General features: G+C 45.6%; 1 protein-coding gene across 2 annotated transcripts in view; it reads right to left on the bottom strand.

Moving 5' to 3' along the window:
* The window catches only part of CRYBG3 (crystallin beta-gamma domain containing 3), a 1,479,538-nt gene that overhangs the window by 163,715 nt on the left and 1,294,474 nt on the right, over positions 1-21,349 (bottom strand). For both annotated transcript variants that reach the window (XM_085622435.1, XM_085622437.1), the window contains one exon: positions 13,177-13,335. In XM_085622435.1, coding sequence (XP_085478561.1) covers positions 13,177-13,335 — 159 coding nt within the window. The remainder of the gene's footprint in view (positions 1-13,176; positions 13,336-21,349) is intronic.

Below are 21,349 nucleotides of genomic sequence, written 5' to 3'. Positions count from 1 at the left end.
GTTGTGGAAGGTCGAGGGAAGCTCCCGGTTGAAGCGGTGTTGGCCATCTTAGAACATGGAATGCATGTGGCATCCATAGGTCGATAAATATACGGTAGCCATCTTTGAAGGGGGTAGAAGCTTAAAGCTATTGATTAAAGCTATGGCGGGCAACTTATAACGTGGAATGTGCATAGCATCCAGAAGATGGGTACTGTATTGGATGGGTCACGCGTGCGCGTGTATGCTCTGAAGTGTGCCCAACCTCGTGGGACATCTTGAGGCCAACGCCATTGGCAAAGTAAAAAGGGGTGAAGGAAGTACCCAATTGACCGACATTATCGGTCTGCAGGCCGAAATCAGACAATCATAGTGGGATACACAGGTCACGCAGTGGAGTGATTTCAAGTGGGTGAAGTCCTTGCATTGGGATGTAAACATTGACACCTCTACATGTGATAAATCCAGATGGGATGTCATGATAGTTTTGTGATCCACCAGGCACCAGCGGCTGAGTTAGTTCGCCCTGGTGTTCAGAGAACCTGCCAGGTGTTGAATCACCTGGGACATGCCTGGATGTTACAGCCATGTTCAGAGAAAAAGAGCATCTTGGCATAGGGTCCACAACCCCACCCGCCCTGCTTGTTGCAGTACCACATGGCGTGCTTTTATCTGTGAACACCTGCACCACCTTCCCTTTGAGAGAGGGGAGGACTGCATTCAATGCCAGACGAATCGATCATAGCTCCAGCTGGTTGAAATGGAGCCCGGAGACCTGGCGCCTCTGATCTCTACCTCTCCCAAATGGTTGCCCCAGCCCAGGAGTGACACATCTTTCACCACTATGAGGTCTGGTTGGGGAAGGGAGAGGGGTCTGCCTCTGACCCAAGCTTGGTTTGTTAACCACAACTGCAGTTGACACGCAGTCTCCTCCAAGATCTGAACGTAGTCGGAAAGATCCCCCTGATGCTACACCCACTGGAACCTCAGGTCCCACTGCAGAGCCAGCATATCCCATCTGCATTGATACACCATCAGGATGCAGGAGGCCATGAGGCCCAGCAGCCTCAGGGTTATTCTCACCGAAATCCAGGATAGAGGCTGAAACATCAATATCATAGCCTGAATTTTCCAGACTCTCTGCTCAGGAGAATAAGCCCGAAACTGCGCTGTATCCAGAACTGCTCCGATGAAAGGGAGATTCTGAGAGGGAGTCAGGTGTGACTTCGGCACGTTAATAGTGAACCCCAGTGAGTGCAGGAGGTCCACCGTAGTCTGGAGGTGGGAGACAACAGCCTAGGGCACTCCCACCTTTAACAGCCAGGTGTCGAGATAGGGGAAGACTGGAACCCCTGATCTGCTCAGATGAGCAGCGACCACCGCCATCACTTTCGTGAACACCCGAGGGGCGCGGGTAAGGCCAAAGGGGAGCACGGTAAACAGAAAATGCTTGTGGCCTACCATGAACATCTGTGAGCTGGTAGGACGGCAGGGCCGGACTGGCAATTCCGGGCTCCGGCAATCCTCCAGTAGGCTGGACAGGGTGGGGGCCGGTTTGGTGACAGGGGGCCGGTTTTGTTGTTGGGGCCGATTTGGACCCTGTCCCTGAGGCGTGACCATGACTGAGGAAACCACAATCACAATCTGCATAAGATGCAGCTGCTTGTAGTGGTGCTGCACGCACCGTCCGGGACCGTGTCCGTGATGTCACCCGATTTTATTTTATTTATTAAAAATCCACCTGTGACCTCTGACCTGGGCTGGGTGGCTGCACCATGATGCGCTGCACGTAGTGACGTCTATTCTCAGTCTGCGCGCCGCGGTACAGTCATTCATCCTTAGGGTGAGGTCTGGAGTCAGCGCAAGCGTGAATGCAAGGCAGAGATAGATGACTGAAAGAGAGGCTGGCCTGGAGGCACCCCATAATTTAATTATTTCTCCAGCCTGCCCCGTGTCTGCCGCCCGGCGCCCGCAGCCACAGGTGAGCGATCGCCCGGCCATCCCCTGCGTGAGTCTCCACCAGTCGTTTGCATTGATGGCCAGGCTCCGGGGGTGTTGCAAGACTCTCAACCGAGCCGCAATTAAAAGCAAAAGACATTAGGCCCCGGGCTCGGGGACTAACCAGGCTTAGGGCAGAGCGGGGTGGTAACAGGCTATGTGTATAATATAATGCGCACAACACATTTGTACGGAGCTTCAGCCGAAGTCTTTAAGTGCAGCTGCAGTCACATTCCCATCATAGAGTCTGTGATCTGCTAGGTGGGGTGTTGGCGCGTCGGCGTTGTTCGTGGGATACCCTGGGAGGCCTCAAGATGCCGCCCCTGTGGTTAATGTTGCCTTAAACATCTGATTAGATGTTATCTCTGGCCACCGATAAACCAATAACTATACAGCAATCAGCCTAACATCTGTGGAGAGGAGAACAAGTAAATCCCTTGGGAAAGGAAGAAATCAGATACTTTGAAACAAGTGGCATACAGCACAAATGATCGCATGACTCCACAAAGGTTTTGTCATGAAAACTAAAATGTTTTGCAAGGGTGGTGTCTTTTGGGTAGGTCAAGGCAGAGCATTGTATGTTACTCACTTAAATTTTAGTTATATGCATTTACGTAAAGTGTAGTGAAAGCCAACTGTAACCGCCCAGAAGAAATCAAAGGGAAAACAACAATATTTAATTAGTCATTTAAAAAAAGGTCCAAGACACAATAAGAACATTATGAAGATACAAAAGGGGAAGGCCATTTTGGGACGAGCTTAGTAGGAGTAAACAGGGAAGTTAACTCCTTTCCGAGGAAATGATCTTGTTTTGGATCTAAATCTGACAACAATTATGAACTTGCAAATTGCGAGCTGGTAATGTGCCTTCTAAGCACACATTTGAAGCGGACTGGAAATTACAAAATAAAGCTATTAGCACGGTACTGCTTATTGGGATTAGACCTGTTTTATTTCAGCCTGTTTTGTTTCCTGTCCTTCACTTTTCCATAGCGGTCAAAAGCATTGGATACACATTCCAGTTTCCAGTGGCTGTGAAAGCTCTGATAAACTTCATCACCAACGAGGGGGTGGCAAAATCTTAGTACTGGTGCTGGCAAACACAGCAGCTCCATAGAGCAAAGAGGTATGCAATGCTGAAATATTTCCCCTTCACACCCAAATTCCTTTTATTTCCCTTTTATGACTAGCAAGAACAGTCCATTGAGTCATGTGGGTACAGCTCTGTCCTGTGCGCTATACAGTTGGCAGGCTCAATTCCCAGCAATGTGAACGCTGACTTTAATTCTTCTGAGGTTGATGGAAAATGCTCTCCAGAGTACCGACGTTATATATAAAACCGTCAGTTTGTTACTTTATTGTTTGTACTGTAGCCGTAACTCTAGTAACCGTAGTATATTGACTTGGTTCCAATGTATAGCAGTGGAGGCCCACTGGACGCCATTTTGGATTTTTCATGCCCTCACTTATGCATGCTTCTTCATGTCTGAATTTGAGGCGAGACCGTCTTTAGTGCAAAGTTTAAAGTTACAGAAAATGCGGAGCGAAGGCACAAAAGCATGTCTAAAGTCTCTTTCACGGTGATCTCCACACCTGTTCCACGTAATTAAATCAGTCCTGCTTGCCCGGTCGTTGACATGTCATGTCAGAGACAGACCGACCTTATCACGGTATTAGACAGCCATGTGTTAGAAACATGCATGCATCTGTCATGAATTATGCATTGTACCAGAAGAGCAAACACGTTTTTTTTCTAGATAACAATTAATATGTTGGAACTGGAGCAGAAATGTTATCTTTGTATTACCTTTTATACTACATAGATGCAAAATAGCTTCTTTAACCTTTGGATACAATTATTATTTAGGTGTTTATTGCATTTTACATCGTAAAATTATTATTAACGTTATAAAGAAGTGGTTTAATGAATACTGTACCCGGTTTTAGTATTGTTATAAATATCGATTTCTTCTGTTATGTATTGTTTTATAGACTTTTTCCGAGAAAAACATTGGCCATTACCGATTGAAAAACTGTTAATCAGTTTGTGTGTTTGCAGACACAAACGGTAAACATATTTGTTCCAGCAATATTTTATCAAACTTTTATGTTTTGATATCATTTTGAAAGTGAATATAATAAAAGCAACAATGTATGAAGTAGGTATGAAATTTTCCCATGAGGAGTTCTGATTGTTTTCTGTTGTAGTGTGTTGCAAATGCAGGGGCAGAGCTATTTGCTTTGAGGTTCAAGGTACTTTATTTATTTGCTCGATAAATTAAAATCATTGAAAATCATCACAGGATGATCGATACGCATAACAGACAAAGGATATAAAACGGAGAATGCCATAAAGCCAATTTCATATAGCATTTAAGACCACTGACACTTGCTCCATAAGGTAATCATTTACTATGCTTTAAAAGTTAATACAATCCAATATGTAATGAAAAATGTGTTGAAAAATGTTTTGTTTTGACCTTTCTGTCTCCAAAATTTTCTTGGGGGGGACAACCCCCCCTAGTAGTGGTTGCTCACTGCACTTGCTCGCTACACACCATGTGGGGGCTGGTCTCACTTTTACTTTGTTCTCTCTGATTCACTACTTGTGTCTATTTTTGGTGCTCTCTGAAAGAATGTCTATGGGTAAATATGACTGGGTGGGTAACCTGGTGCTCTTTAAGGTCATCATCTACTATTTACTGTGCTTTGACAGTTGACACAATTGAATATGTAATGAAAAATGTGCTGTAAAATTCACCATTTTGGTCTGTCTTTTTCCAAAGTTTTCTTGGGGGAGAAGCCCTCCAATCCCCCCTAGTAGCAGTCGCGCTCGCGCACTACGCACGCTCGCTATGCGCCGGACGGAGGCTGGTCTGGCAAAATTTGCCAGGGCTGCTTTCAGTTCCCAGTCTGGCCCTGTAGGACGGGGATATGGAAAAATGCGTCTTGTAAGTCCAACGCAACCATCCAGTCACCGGAGTCGAGGGCAGACACAACCGGAGGCAACATGAGCATCTTGAACTTCGCCTTCCAGAGGAACGGTTGAGGGCCCGGAGCTCTAAGATAGGATGCAGGCCTTTGTCCTTTTTGGGTACCAGAATGTAGTGGGAGTAGCAATCATGACCTACTTCTGGCACAGGGACCCTTTCGATATCTCCCTTGGCCAAGAGAGCTGCAACTTCCTGTTGTAGAATGGCCAAATGATCCTCCGACATGCGATGAAAGGATGGTGGCATAGAGGGAGGGGTGGTCTCGAAGGAGAGGGAGTAGCCCCTTTGGACTATCTGCAAAACCCACCTGTCCGCCGTGATGTTTTGCCAGTGGTGGAGGTAATGGTGAATCCTGCCACCCACTGGCCTCTGGTGGCCCTGAAAGGTCAGACTAGGAGGCCTTGGAGGCTGTTGTAGGGGGTTCTGGGTGGACTGGCCCGCCCGCTGGCCCCCAGACCCGCGTTGCTGGGTCCCACGTCTGTGGCCATGCACAGGCTGGGCAGCTTGCGTGACCCGGTGGCTAGACTAACGTAGTGGGTCACCCCTTCCCTAGCCATGGAAGGGGTGAAAAGCAGACTGCGTGGGGCGAGAGGTTGCCACAAGACCCAAGGATCTGGCCTTAGCCTCAGAATCCTTGAAGCGCCTTGTCACTGAAAAGGTGATGGCCATCAAAGGGCATGTCCAGTAAGGTGGATTGGACATCCCCAGAGAAACCAGAAATCCTCAACCAGTGCCTCAAGGCTACAGACGTGGAAACCATTCTACCTAGAGATTTGGTGGTATCCAGCCCACATCTGAAGGTGAACTTATCTGTGTGTCTACCCTCTGACACTGCGCGGGCAAATACAGCCCGGGCCTCTTCCAGGCACTGTGGCAGCACTTGTGCAATCGTATCCCACACTGTATGGGTATAACGGCCAAAACGGCATGCGGTGTTCACCGACAGCAGCGCTAAGCTGGCGGAAGAAATCATCTTCTACCCAAGGTGGTCCAGCTTCTTGGATTCCCTATCTGGGGGAGCAGTAGGGAATGCGCCCTTAGAGGACGAGGCTTGGACCACCAAGCGCTCCAGGGTCAGGCATTGGTAAAGGAAATGTGGGTCACCTGGGGAAGGGCGGTGGTGTCTGGCATTCATCCTGTCCACAGGAGCCCCTGTGCTTGTCTTGGACCAAGTGCCCAGAAGGACATCGGTGAGGGCTTCATTAAAAGGCAGAAGGGGCACTGAAGAGGCCACTGCTGGTTGAAGCACCTCTGTCAAGAGGTTAGTCCTGACTGCCACCAGAGGAAACTCCAGGCCCAAGGCCTCAGCCACCCTATGCAACACCACTGCGTATAAAGCTCCCTCCTCCGTAGCCACGGTAGGGGGGAGAGCATGCCAAGGTCTGGGGACGTATTCAAACCACTGGCATCACCCAGTTCCTCTCGCCAGTCTGGCTCTTCAAGCTAGTCAGCCAAAGGGTCCACAGACCCTTCCCAGTCCTCCTCACCCTCCTCTGGTTGCCACTCAGGCCTGAAAGTAATACCAGGAATGAACAGAGGTACAAATGTACCTTGCGGTGCCGGTACCTACGTCGGTCGAGTAAAGGTGCACCTGACATTTGACTCACTCTTCTCTAGGCATATTGAAATGTAAGTGGTGTGTCTGACCTATGGCTTACTGTCCCCTTTCATTTGTCTGTCCAGCATGTGACTAACTTTACCCCAATCTGACGTTTTGTCAGCAAGTGACTGACTGCTGAAAAGGTTTTCCAGCTTGGCTTAGGAACAGCAGAAAAACGTTGAGAAGATATGAAAAAAGACAACCGTTTTTATTGATATAAATTGACCTGTTTATTAAGCTCAAAATTCATATTACGCTCGTAGGCTTGGGACTGCCTGCTGATAACCGTGGGCTCTTCACCAGAACGCCGCGCTGCCCTGGGGGCGATACCTACCGGACCATCGACATCACAACGCGGGACTGCGAGGACCAGGCTGCTTGGCGGTGAGCGCAGCTGCATCCTCTTCCCGGCTCCTCCCCCAGAAGGTTCTTGACGCCTCGCGGCCCCCACTTCACGGGTGCCGCTCGTAGGCTTGGGACTGCCTGCTGATAACCGTGGGCTCTTCACCAGAACGCCGCGCTGCCCTGGGGGCGATACCTACCGGACCATCGACATCACAACGCGGGACTGCGAGGACCAGGCTGCTTGGCGGTGAGCGCAGCTGCATCCTCTTCCCGGCTCCTCCCCCAGAAGGTTCTTGACGCCTCGCGGCCCCCGCTTCACGGGTGCCGCTCGTAGGCTTGGGACTGCCTGCTGATAACCGTGGGCTCTTCACCAGAACGCCGCGCTGCCCTGGGGGCGATACCTACCGGACCATCGACATCACAACGCGGGACTGCGAGGACCAGGCTGCTTGGCGGTGAGCGCAGCTGCATCCTCTTCCCGGCTCCTCCCCCAGAAGGTTCTTGACGCCTCGCGGCCCCCGCTTCACGGGTGCCGCTCGTAGGCTTGGGACTGCCTGCTGATAACCGTGGGCTCTTCACCAGAACGCCGCGCTGCCCTGGGGGCGATACCTACCGGACCATCGACATCACAACGCGGGACTGCGAGGACCAGGCTGCTTGGCGGTGAGCGCAGCTGCATCCTCTTCCCGGCTCCTCCCCCCACGCCCCTTTGTCTTCATCTTGCTCTTTTTCCACCGCGCGCAAGCGGGACGCGCGCGGGACTAAGCCCGGGGCGAAGACCGGGCTAAGAGCGGGCCGTTTGAGGCCGTTCGAGACTGGAGACACTGGCCTGGGCTAACCCCCCTATAACTTAGTAAGTGTATTCGATTGTGATCATCTCATCGATATTTGGTGGGAGCAATGTCTAGGAACAAAAGTGCCGCTGCTGGAACATCTATGGCAGGGACCCTGGATAATTTTATTGTTAGAGCTGCAAACATCTTAGAACGAGAGATAGACCTTACCGAGCGACGCTTATCGCTTGATCCCTTTACAACTAAACGCTCGTCCTTAGGGAAAATCGCCTTATCTGCTACACCTGGGGTAACTACCACTAAACCTACATCAACTGAATGTCTGTCTAGTGAGAATGAAAGCGCAGACCTAAGCATGGATCTAACTATTGAAAGCAATAAGCGCGAAGACACTAAAGGTCTACTACACCTATAATTACCATGGCAGCTGCTGCTAATTATTTAACTGAAGGTGTCTCCACTCGTGCACAATTACATGCAATAACTGAGGTTACTTCCCCTTCCTCTACCTTTCCCTTAAATTCAGGAGCAAAACCGAAAATCAAGGCTGGTCTGCAAGCAAAAAAGGGGAGACAACCAAGAGGGTCAAAAAATAAAAATAAAACAATTGCGTCTAATATTACTCTGGGCGCTGCTGATCCTCCCCTGAACGAAGTCACCTCAGACTTGACTAGGCAACTAGATGTCGGGTTTCAGTCTAAAATAATAGAAGTGTTTGAAAACTCAACCCGTCTGATCCTGGATAGACTCTCCAAGATAGAAGAGCGACTACAGAAATTAGAAAAGACCGCCTCTGCTAATCTAGAACATAATCAAGTTCTGAGGACAGACTTACTTAGGGAGCTCAACGAACACCCTCTTCTTGCTAATTCTGCTAGCAACCTAAAAGAGAAAACTCCTCCCCCTATGGTTTCGCCGTCAACGGACAAGCACTTGGGACTATCAGGGGATAAATGTGTAAATACAGCCTGCATTGAAAATACCACAACTAGTAGTGGTTTCCAAAATTCTCATGCAGGAGTAAAGCCCCAGCAGAATTTTCTGGAAGTCAATAAAAAAACCAATAATCTTATTCCACAAGATAGAAATGAGGTAGGAAATGGAATTGCTCCTGTCCAAGATGTTGTTCCCAAATTACTCACTCTAGACCTTCCCCCTGAATCCTTACCCTATGTCATTGTATTGGCGGGAGTACCTGGCCTGCAGGGGAAAACAAATGAGTCTTATCTAGAATTGAGGAACAAAACTATCTATTGGCTTAACATCAACCGACCCCTCCCTCCTAACATTCATACTAAAATTTTATTTGTACGGAGAGTTAGCTGGGTGGGTAGTAGGAGTAAAGACATACCGGGAGACTGTATAATTGTTAATTTTAAGGACACCCAGGCTGTAAATTACATCCAGCATGTACAATCTTCTGTTAATAATACAAATATCATTCCACTACCTCTCGACTACTTTTATTCTCATCATTCAACCAACAAGAGGTGGGAACAAGTAGGGAGGGCAAAAATACATACTAACCAGGAAAGAGGTATGTTGCCTATACCTAGGCAAGGCTGGTTGGAGACCATTCCATTGTCAAACAGGTACAGCTGCCTGGATATGGTCGACTGACTACCCCTGAATTATAATGTCGTCAAATTAGCGGGGGAAGTCGCAGCCGGTGACAAGCCAACTTCACCGACTGACTCACGGCCCGTACAATCGATAACTTCCTCAGAGAACAACTTAGAAACTATCCCCACTAATACTGAGGACAACGAGTTAATTGATCATCTTGCACTGCCGAGCAGCGGATCTTCTGAAACTGTTGCTCCTGGTATAACTCCTATTGTGACCTCATCCTCAGAGGGCGACATAGGTCATTCTATCACATTTTTATCCTGGAACGTCGCAGGGTTGCCCTCCAGGTTAGGCGATATAAATTGTGCCTCCTTTTTAAAACGGTTTTCGATTGTCTGCCTCCAGGAATGTTGGACGGCTGAGCCCATTCACATGAATGGTTATTGTACCTACCATACTCCAGCTGTACACACCCTGAGAGGGAGAAACAAAGGAGGCCTTTGTACTTATGTCTCCAACTGCTTAAAGGAAACTAAGATTTCTTTTTTCTCTGACTCCGTCTTCTTTCAGATTTTGCATATAACGTTGGGAGGCAATCAACACATTAACCTGATAAATTTCTACAACAACATACCGAAAGATGCTTGGGCCTCGACCTACAAAGAACTACTTGAGACCCTTAAAACATAGACGAAAAAGAACGTACTGATAGTTGTGTGATTTGGATGGGCGATTTTAACTACTTCTTATGCCCATTGAGCGACCAAAACCTATGTGGACTGGGAGAGTTGGATGATGTTCCTGTGACACACTTCTCACATACATCTTTGGGAATACACCTTAATGAAATACTTTTCTCCCTGGACCTGGGCTTTGTGAATGAACTATGCTCCCCATCAGTCTCTTTTAACCCCACATTCATTGGACGGGGATGCAAATCAATAATTGACTTCATGTTAATATCCAAACGCTATTCTCATTATATTCTCGCGTTCGAAACATGTGAGGTAGCAATGAGCGACCACTTACCGCTTAGCATGTCCCTTATTACAACGCTGGGTAAAAACAATAATGTTACCAAGACCCAGACCCTGTACGACTTCAAATTAGAACTTGCAAAGAAGAACGGTTATACTCTAAAATGGGACAAAGTGGAACCAGTGGCCTTCCTAGGAAATTTAATTCGTTCCAAGGAAGAGGACTTTAATATCTGCCTCACAGAGCACATTGAGCCTCTCAAAGTCAATGATGCATTCCTTAGTATCTCAGAGGAAATTAAAAAGCTACTCACGAGACCACTGCATTCTGGGGCAAACAAAATCAAGAGATGGTTTGATGGAGAGTGTAGTAAGACCCACGCTCATTTAATGGAACAACTAAAAAGGGAGCCTAGGGTAATGGCTGAAGTCAGAACAGCCAGATCTGCCTACCAACAGGCAGTAAAAAAAAGGAAAAAACAAATCAAACAGGAAGCCTGGAGTACTCTTCGGGAAACCTGTATTTCCAAAAATAATACCGCATTTTGGAAAGCGGTGAATGCTCCGTTTTTTTCCAATGATTTAACAGACTCTATCGTAATAGCAATCTCGGAAGAAGGTTGGTTGTCTTTCTTTCGTGAACTTTACACAAAGGATTTTCAGGTCGAGATAGAAGGGGATTTTAACTCAGGCAATAAGGATGTAGCACCCTATCCAATAAATATCGATTTTACTATGGAGGAAGTTATGACAGCTATCAACAAGAGCCCAGCAGGAAAGGCCCCGGGCCCGGATGGCATTCCCGTAGATGTTTTTAAGGCTAACAGCAAGATATGGGCCCCACTGCTAACAAACGTTCTTAATAGCTTTACTAAAACGGGCTTCCCAAAGACCTGGCAGGAAGCCATTGTGGTACCCATTTTCAAGAAAGGAGATCGTAGTTCACCGAAATGCTACAGACCGATCTCCTTACTTGACTCACTCATGAAGATAGCGGGGAGAGTCATACTGAATAAACTACAAGATTGGGTGAACGACACAGGTACTCTCTCCCAATTTCAATATGGTTTTAGGGAAGGCCTAGGTACAATTGAGCAAGGTCTGAATTTAGCACTCATAGTAGCCAAATACGTCGAGGCAAAAAAAGAGAACTTATTTCTAACATTTGTGGATTTAAGTTCGGCCTTTGACTGTATCAATCACAATAAACTTTGGCTAACTATGCAGGAAATGGGAGTGGACCCAAACCTCCTAAAATTCATTAGAGAACTATATCGGGAGGCGGGCGCAAGGGTACGCTATGGGGAAAAGGGGGACTGCACTTCTAAATTTTCCATAGAAAAGGGTGTGAGACAAGGCTGTATTTTAGCACCTTTTTTATTTAATTTATATATTAACTCGGTCGCGTCTCACCTCCTTGAAGATAAGCAGGATTACCCCAAAATTGGTAACTCCTTTATCCCCATTCTCCTATACGCAGACGATGCTGTAATCATGGCCCGGACCCAAATCGGTCTCCAGAGATCGATTACTAGTTTTTCCGAATACATGGGCAGTAGAGGCCTAAAGATTAACATAAGTAAAACATTTAACATGTGCTGTACAAAAAAGAATAACCTTAGCTGTAATTCATTTTTATCTAACACGAAAATCATGACTGTTAATACTTTTTCGTATTTAGGTATTACTTTCGACAAAAAGGGAACTTGGTCAGCGGCAGGTGAATCCCGAAAGCTAGCATTCTCACGAGCAATTGGGGCGGTCAAACATTTTTCAAATAAGGTTGGAGGACGCCCGGTACCAGTCTTGCTTGATATCTATAGGGCTAAGTGTGTATCAACTGCACTATATGGCGCAGGAATCTGGGGGATTGTGAACACCCCAAGTATTCAAATCCAGATCTGTCAGAATGCTTTTCTGCGGTATTTATTGGCTGTGCCGGGGTCAACCTCTTCTTATGCCTGTCATCAAGAGTTGGGCGTGCCCTATATTGCCGATCTCATCAAACTGGAGCCCATCTTGCTGTGGCATAAAGTCTGGTCTGGAACTGAGACAGACCTGAACAGGGACATAATCAAGGATTGCCTGGGTCTAGATGGAGCATTGAAAATTCCTTGGTTCAATTATGTAAGGAAATTTCTCACTGAGTTAGGCCATCCGGAGTTCTTTAACTCTCCAGCTAGCATGACGAATTTTTCAAGAAAAAAGTTCAAGCAAATTTGTCTGCACTTCCTTTCAGAGGAACGCTGGATGTCAGAGAAATGTAAGAGCTCTGTTATGGCCAATCAGTTACTTATTACTAACCCAGGTATCCAACCATATTTGAAATTAGTCCCCAGCTGCTATACTCGTATGCTGTTATCTCGTTTTAGGGCTGACATCTTTTATAGAATGGTCACCTTTCCTGAGAAGAACTGTTGGCTTAAGGAACTTATTCCCTGTCCTTGTGATCAGATTTCTGTCCAATCTTCCCTCCATTGTATTCTTTTTTGTAAATTTTATTCAGAACCTAGAAAAAGTATTCTTCGACCCGTTTTGAAAAAGCTAGGATTGAGACAATGTAGAGCGGCGCTGGTCAGATTAAAAATGTTAGACGATGAATTTCTTATCTTTTCGGTCTCTATGTTCCTAAAAACCGTTATCAGATTCAGGATCTCCATGAACTAGATCATTTTTAATATGCTGATATTTTTAACCTTGAAAGTTTATTTTTGATTGAAACGCGATGTATGTATGCTTTTATGGTTTTGTATCTTAAAAATCGAATAAAGCTGTTTCTGATTCATATTACGAAATTGCAATGTGCATCATCAGTGAACCCTCTCCCCAACCTAATGTGTGCCAGAAACTTTGGTTTCATGAGGTAGACAAAAAACGTAAATATTTTCCTGGTTGCACACTATGCCCACATGGAAATTTACCTTGGATTTGAATAATCCACGACAGAAGTACCAGATCTGAGAATTCTTGCCATTGTAGTGAGCAATGCATACTGTTGTTGCCCTTACATCCAAGAGCTTTCCAGTAACAGTCAAGTATTTATCTTGGGCTCTGTTCTTGATTCTGACATATACCGCAGGCTGATTAAAAGAAAAAACAAGAGTTAAAGCACAATGTAACTTATTTTTAGTTTTATAAACAAAGCATTAAAATAAATATTTTATTTCAAACATTTTTTTTTAATTATATCATTTCAAATAGAACATTGTTTACATTACCAGCTCTTGTTACTTATGATACCAACTTGTACAAGCTACGAGAAACACTCTTACTTCTATTTCTGCGAAGATATATATTTGAAAAGTGATAATTGTGAGAATTAGGAATCCACCCGTAAGTGGCGACATAGGGTGAAATTGATAACAAATAGGAATGGCGGGGTGACTGCGAGGAAAGAAAGGCTGTAATAGTTTTGTTTAAATTATGTTAAACAACTTAAGCATGATCAAAGCGTGCGAGTACAATATAGTGAACACAGCAATAAACCATGTACAGTTCAGTTCAGCAATAAACCATGTAATAAAAGTGCTAGCCCGGTATAATAGGCACTCGGTAACATTTTCGGTGTAAGGCATGCATTTTGGTATTACAGAATGGGGTGCAGAATTCTTTCTATAATACGGAATTATTTCATAGACAAAATAAATGGGGCATTACCTAATTTGCAAGTGAACTTCCCTCACATCGAATTTGTCTTTTTCGCCCATCTTGCCATTAAAAAAAGGCACCACCGAGAGAGGCGCAATATTTGTTATTTAGGAGGTCTATATTTTGAAGCACGCCCATCTGTAAGGGACAATAAGAACCTTCCTTTACGGCACTCCAGTCTTCTCACGGCTTCGTTGTATCACCCGGGTCACCTCACAAAGGTAGGATGGGGGGGGATGCCTGGTTCAATCAGGTAGTGAAGCCAGTGCCTCCAGGTCAAGCTCTGCATCAGGGATAAATGGAGTGGCTGGTAAAGGGGACCTGAGGACCCCGAACATGATGGGTGCAGAGGGGAAGAACTGTCCGAGTGGAAGATGGGACTGATATTCGATCGGATTGTGCGGGCTGTGCAGACACACACTGCGATTGTGCAGTGGCCCAAGGAGCTATAACATAATACGCTGCTCCTGGGAACGATGTGGAATGCAAAAGGGTAACGGGCAGAATTGTTTTATTATTCACAGCCATTGGTGGTAATTCTGGTTTGCATTCCAGTCTATCTTTTGTTTTTACCATCTATGCACCTGAAGACAAGAACCTCCCTCATCGGACCAGGCCTTGGTTATTCTCCAATTCGAACAATCCAGGCGGTACTGCCAGGTCATGCCCATTCTGAACTGGAAACAACCATCTCCGGACCCTATTTGAGTCCCTTTAGTGAGGTGTAGTTTAATTCCTATAGTACAGTGAGCCTGGGACCCGTCTAAGCATACCCACTGCACTTAAAGCGTTCACACTAAGGGAAACAAAATAGTAATGGGTGAAATGCTCAAATTTAACTCAGCCAATTGATAATTATTTTGGTCCGCATTCTATACCATCTTTTTTGCCCACTGTACCGCTCCAGAGAAAAAACACCCTCATGCAAATCAGGCTAAATCCTGCTCCAACATGAACAGTACACCCTGAACTGGCAAGCCAGGAGCCCTTGAACCAGGAAACAAGCAACCCAAGATCGGTCTCGGCTTTCAGTGCTGGACCAGTTTTGTGGAAAAGGCACGTACTGCTGCTTCATAAACTACACCTGATTTGTGACGAGATTTGCAATCAGTGGCGGCTGGTGACATTTGAAAGTGGTGAGCCGTAAAAGTTTGGGATGGGTGCCCTATGCTGAGGGAGCGTAGCTGACCGTCGTAAGAGGCACATGGAGCTTCAGCCTCAGGTAGCTCCTTCTTTGCCTCTCAAAGCTCCTGGTGATGGAAGACTATGCTAAAGGCAGTGGAGAGGGATAACGAACACCAAGGTAAAAGGTTAACCATGCTAAAGGGAGCTGGAACAAAAAAGGCACAGTATGGTGGTGGAAGTCCATGTAAAAAGGTAGTTTGATGTGATGATGCATAGTATAGTGATGAAGACCATGCTTAAGGCAGCTGTGAGGAATACAGCGCAGGATAGAATATGACACTTTACCCCGGACGCTTTTACAACGCATGCCATTACCCTGCATTTTTTATTCTGCAATATCTTTTACAACGCAGGGCTTTACAACGCAATCCATTACAACACATTTTCCATTACAACGCAATTTACTATTCTAACTCCATTGGGGCGTTGTACTGTGGAATGGGTTGAATTGGTTTGCTGTGTAAAGCCCTGCGTTGCTAAAGATTTTGCGGAGTAAACATGCAGTATAGCCTTCCTCCCTCCCCCTTCTGTCCCCTCTCTGCTTGCAGCCCCCGGAGGGCCTCTGGTCAACCATCGCCCCGCTGTGCCTCTGGATGTATTAGTGCTTGCCAACCATAGATTGCAGAGTCCACGAAAACCACAAGAAAAACACAGGGATGCCGAGATTTCAGAACAAAAGAAAAATGGCCACATCTGCACGGTAAGGAATGGCAACAAAGTCAATAAGTCTGGCTTCTGTACACTCGAAGGGCTTTACTAACGCTAACAGGGAGCACAGCAGCAGACAAAGCTTGGTCAGCAGCAAGGAACAGTGAAAGCAGACGCCATTGTGCAACACACACACTCACGCTTCCCTAACACATAGATCGGGGTTACACACACACTACAAGTGACCTAAATTCGTAACTGCGGACGTGCCTGCAATAGCAGTAAGGGACCACCATAGGCCTCTGCCAAAATACCATATTGTCTTGTGGTAATCTAAGTAATATAATGATTGGGGCACTATACAGCCGACCAAAACACCTGCCTTCTTAAAATGCAAAACCCTTAGTTTTTCAATGATTTTTTTAAATTTAAATTTCCACAACATCTATTCGGCCAAAGCTTCACACAATTTTGTTTCAGCTACAGATTAGCCCCCAAAAAATACAAATATATCTAGTGGTTTCACTCTCTAACTCCAAAGCAAAAAATATATATCTTGAGACAGATAAACTCAAACTATCTGTGCTTAAAAACTGCGGTGTCCATTCAGAGTGCACAGATCACACTTTGAGGCCTTCGTGTGGAAATGTGTGAGAACGCCGGGTCTGGGAGCGCTGGAGGATGAAACATTCTGCGATAATGATCATAAAATGAAAGTGTTTGCATCAGGTTGGAACATTGAGTGCCTCTCGTAATGTGCTTGCAGGTTTCAGAAAGAGTCTGAGGAGCACGAGGCTAGAAATACACAACATAAAATTGCAGGTGTCTGCTTTCTGGGAAGACAGTAATATTAATATTTTAATAAGGCCTAAATAATCAATTCACCAACATCACAACCTACAAATATTGCTTACCAGTTTAAAAAGAAATGAGAGACTGGAACACACTCCCTTGGACATAATCAGAGATAAATTAGGATTCAGCGGCGTCACTATGGGGGTGCGGGGGTGCGGACCGCACCGGGTGACACCCTCAAGTGGGGTGACACCAACAGGGCCCGTCAGGGGCCGGCTTTAGGGCGGTGTGACTGGGTGCTGGCTTCCTGGGGGCGCCGTGTTTGAAAGTTTATTACGCTTTTGAAGCACCTGCTGCAGCGTTTCTTTCCCCGGCAATTACCAGGCCTCACATAAATGTCAAGATAACTGGTGTGATTAATTATCTTCCTGGAGAGAGATCAGTGTTTTGTAAAGTTGAGGTTTTAACTTAGGTGAAGTTAGTGCAGAGGGTTAATTTGCCTGCTGCAAAGAACGTGTGCCAAGTAGATTACAGCGTGCAGATCAGCAGGTTACTGCTTTCAAAAGAGACATCCTTTTGTTGCAATTTATAACTTAAAGTCCTAATATTCAACAGTGAGCTATTAACTTTCGTCCTAGAACTGCATACACACTTCAAAATATACATTATTAGAACATTGATTAATGTTGCAAAAAGGGTTAATTTGGCTAGAAATAGATTCTTATTATTAAAGAAAACTCCCAACTATGCTGTTTCTTTTTCGACTCTGCGTTTGTGCTTCTCCACACCAAGCACTATACTGCCTACCAGTATGGATGACATGTGACTCCTACACTTTCAGTCCTTTGGTTTATGTATCATTTCCTATACACGGATTTACACACCTATGATTGATTGTCTCTGTGTAATGTGTGTGTGATGCAAAGTGCTCGGACACCCTACACTGGTATGAGTGGCGCTATATAACTAATTCAATGCATCTGAGAGTGTGTGGTTATGGTGACTTGGTCACTGTTAAAGGGTGCTAGTGAGAGGATCCGTGGTGGAGGTGGTCATTGGGGGGGCGCCAACAAACATTGTCGCACAGGGCGCCACCAGCGCTAAAGCCGGCCCTGGGGCCCGTGTGCGCCGAGCAACCTAACCTTTTAGGAAGAGGACGTGCCTGTGTGCAGTGCACACTGTCTCCTCTCCTTTCTTTTATTTGCTTCCCTGTGAAATGGATCCAAAAAAGAAAATCACTTTTGCTGGAAATCAATGTCGTATTTTTCTGACATTTAATTCCAAAATGCAGCATCGGGAATAAAAGTTTAAAAATAGGAAAAATAAATAACTAAATAAAGTAAGACAGAGTGGTAGCAAACTGTCCAGATTGATTTTTATTCACACCCAAACACATTAGCGCCACTTTTACAGAGTTTGCCAGTGAAGCGCTATTTTGGTTGTCTTGGCTTTGTTTTCCCTGGGCTTGGAGCTAGTGCACCAATCCTGGAGGTACTGCAATGTGAGGATTGAAAAACAAAATTTGTACTGCTGCTCTGTATCTAGGGATGTTGTCTTTTTTTACCATACTGCTTACGTTTTGTGAGGATATAAGCAATGGTCATTGAAATGGGTCCATTCAGGGCCCTGTAGTCATGTCCTTAACTTTTCAGGAAAAAGCACACACTGATTTCTGAACAGTGAGTGTAAAAGCGTTAAGGTAACCATGTTGTTCCTGCTTACATTTCACATGGTTTGCAAAATGTTGCATTCCCTTTGATTGTTTGCTTTTTCCAGGATGCTGTCACTTTTTTTTTGTAGGCCACATATTACTCTTGCCCAGTGCGTAATTTAAATTGAGCCACATCCAGGTGTTTATAGCTGGCAACAATTGGGTTGTAGTTGAAGGCAGTCTGAGTTTTTCTCAGTGGGGCAGTATGGTGTTCAGTGGGGGAGAGGATGTGGCACTATGGCCAGAGCTGCTGAATTTGGAACTGGGGAACCAGGTTCAGCCTTAATAACCAGTCCGCCAGACCACTCTCCTGAGAGAGCACTATCTCATGCTAGACCTTAGAAGGCTTCGCAAGACATTAGAAGCCCCGGTGTCGTAGCACCAGCAGGTGGACCCTAGCATGACAAGTGTAGGTTAACCTTCAAGGCTTGTCCACCACTATTCATACTGAAGTTCACCTCCAGTTTTGCGGCAGGCCTATGAAGCAGTACACCCTAGAACAGTGACCCTGTCACTGAGATCACAGGACCCTTGAGAAGGGCCAGCTCTAGGGCGGTGCAACCGGTGTGACCGCACCAGGTGCTCACTTTTGGTGGAGGCATCATTTTTGCAAGTATATTATGGTTTTAAAAGCGCTTGCTGCCTCCTTCCTGGCCTACAGTAATTTTCGGTAACAATAAAAATGTCATGACTCTGGTGATTAATGTTCTTCCTAGAGAGAGATCGGAATTTTGTCTAATGGAAGATTTGACTCATGGAAAGGTAGCTCAGAGGGTTAATGTACCTGCTGCAAAGAACATGTACCATGCAGATCACAAAGTGCACATAATGTAAATAGGCCAGTGGGCTACTGCTTTTGTCAGAGAGATCCTTTTGTTACTTGCAGTTTATAAGTTAAAATCCTAACATAGAACAGTGAGCTATTAACTGTCATCTACTCCGCAGCAACAAAAGTCAAATTTTTTATTAACTTTTGATACGTTTGAGCAACAAACAATTTATTAGTTTAAATGGTGAGATCATGCTGCAGATCTTGCATTGTGAGGCAAATATGGCAGAGCCATTATTATTTAGAAAACATTTGCAAACTAGGATTTTTAGCAATTCATGTTTGAACTGCTGTTTTGGTAAAGGGAGAAGTGCTGATGACAGAAACTCCATGGCTCGGAGACAAATGGCTTGTGCTTCCACATTTTATCGTATTTGGGGACATTCTGTGATTAGAAGCATATCCCATTTTGTGAACATATTTTACTGTCAATAACTCATTATAACCTTAAATAATCATGTGTATCCATTGGTTGATAAAACTGGGCAGTGAAACCAAACAAATACAAAAAATTGTGATGTTTGCGCATTCTGGCCACACCTCTGGCTCCGCCCACTGATCCAATCCTTGGGTTATTCCCGCCCTCTGATTCTCCGGCCACAGTTCCCCTACTTTTTTTCCCCCACTTCGACCACTGATATATCGTGTTGATGGATAGTGGGAACACCAGACCAGTAAATAGTACCATACCTATGATATTATAGATTCCAATAAACTGTTGACTAGCAGGTAGCCCACTGTACAACCTGATTAATGAATCATTATCACACTGTTGTTAACAGGCACATTTTGTAAATAGAGGACCTACATTTACAAACGTTACTAAGGATTCTGTATGGTCCCGTTATTTGCCAACTGTGTCCACTGACGGACTCGGGGCGGAGGAGGTCCATGCGGTAAGTCGTGAGGGGGTGACACCATGAGTTACCCGCACCGGGTGACACCAACCCTAGTGACGCCACTGTTAGGATTATTTTCGTCTTTAGCTGACTAGCTCACCTCTTGGCAAAATACACGCAGAAATATACAAATCTCAGTTGACAAACATCCCAAATCACCAGTATCACTCAAAATAAAGTTGATTACGATGCGGAGAAAGCGGTCAGTGATAAGCAGCACGTGGCAAATCAAGACGAAGAAGCATGGCTTGTGTGCGTGAAAAAAACCAGTTCCCGAAGGGCTGTGTTTATGCCTCCCGAGACAACACTTTTTTACCAGTGTACCAGTATAGACGAAACACAGGTGAGCGCATTCAATTTGAATGTTAAGTCTAACATAGAACCACAACCTTTTGACCGACACAACCTGTCACCAAGCTCTACAGATAGGTACCTTCAAGACGACCGGCCTGTCACATGCGATGAAAACACAGACAGAATGTGGCACGCGTAAACATGAAGAAATATAAACAAAAATGATTACCTTACATTAGCGACAAGCAGCAGCGATTCTTTCTCTCGCTTCGAGGCTGCAGATTGTCCGAAGCCGGATGAAACTTCCTTTTCCTCCAACTCAAACCTACCCAATCCTGCAGCTTCTCTCATGCTGTTCAGCATAAGAGAAGCTGCAGGATTGGAAGGAGCAGGCTAACCCAGCGCTCCATTTGAGACCGGGAATCTGCCTGTGCTATCCCCAGCTGCTTAACACAGGTGCTTTGGGTGTGAGCAGAAGTGCGCATGTGGGATAGGCAGGGGCAAATCGACTGGCCAATCCCACATGCCGTGTCATTCCTGCTGCTGTCAATCGGCAAGAATCCTGCGCCACCTGAACTCGTAGATAGCAAAAAGAAGATACTAAGTTCGAGGCTATTTTAATAAGGTTGATTTATTCGTTCCTCCTTTACAGCAAAGAAGCCTCGCAGCAGGAGGGTGACACTCTCCACCCTAAAGGAGGAACCACCGCTGTTTGCAATGCTACTTGCCAATAAGTGTTTTTCATCAGAGTGATACACAGCAGCTTCCCATGTTGTCTCTTTTCTTTGGTTGCAAGCTTCAACTGCTGTTGCCTGAGCTAGGACTGGTTTGGGCCGAGGACGCTTGCACATCTAATCCATGTGCTCTGCCTGTTCTGAGAAGGAAACTCTACCAGAGCTTGAACTTCTGGGCCAGCCCAGGGCTATCTTAAGTATTTTTGGGGCTCTAGACAAGTCATATTTTGGGCCCTGTTTGTAACAACTTTAAATTTAGGATCTAGTTTTCTTTTTAAAAATGATTTCAGTGGAATTCAGTGTCTAACCATTCTGACTCTCCCATTATAGGATGGCACAGCAAGCGCGACT

Source organism: Triturus cristatus, chromosome 8, assembly GCF_964204655.1.
Source record: "Triturus cristatus chromosome 8, aTriCri1.1, whole genome shotgun sequence".
Taxonomy (NCBI): domain Eukaryota; kingdom Metazoa; phylum Chordata; class Amphibia; order Caudata; family Salamandridae; genus Triturus; species Triturus cristatus.
The sequence above is the reverse complement of the archived record's forward strand: the minus strand, read 5'-3'. Positions and strand labels throughout refer to the sequence as shown.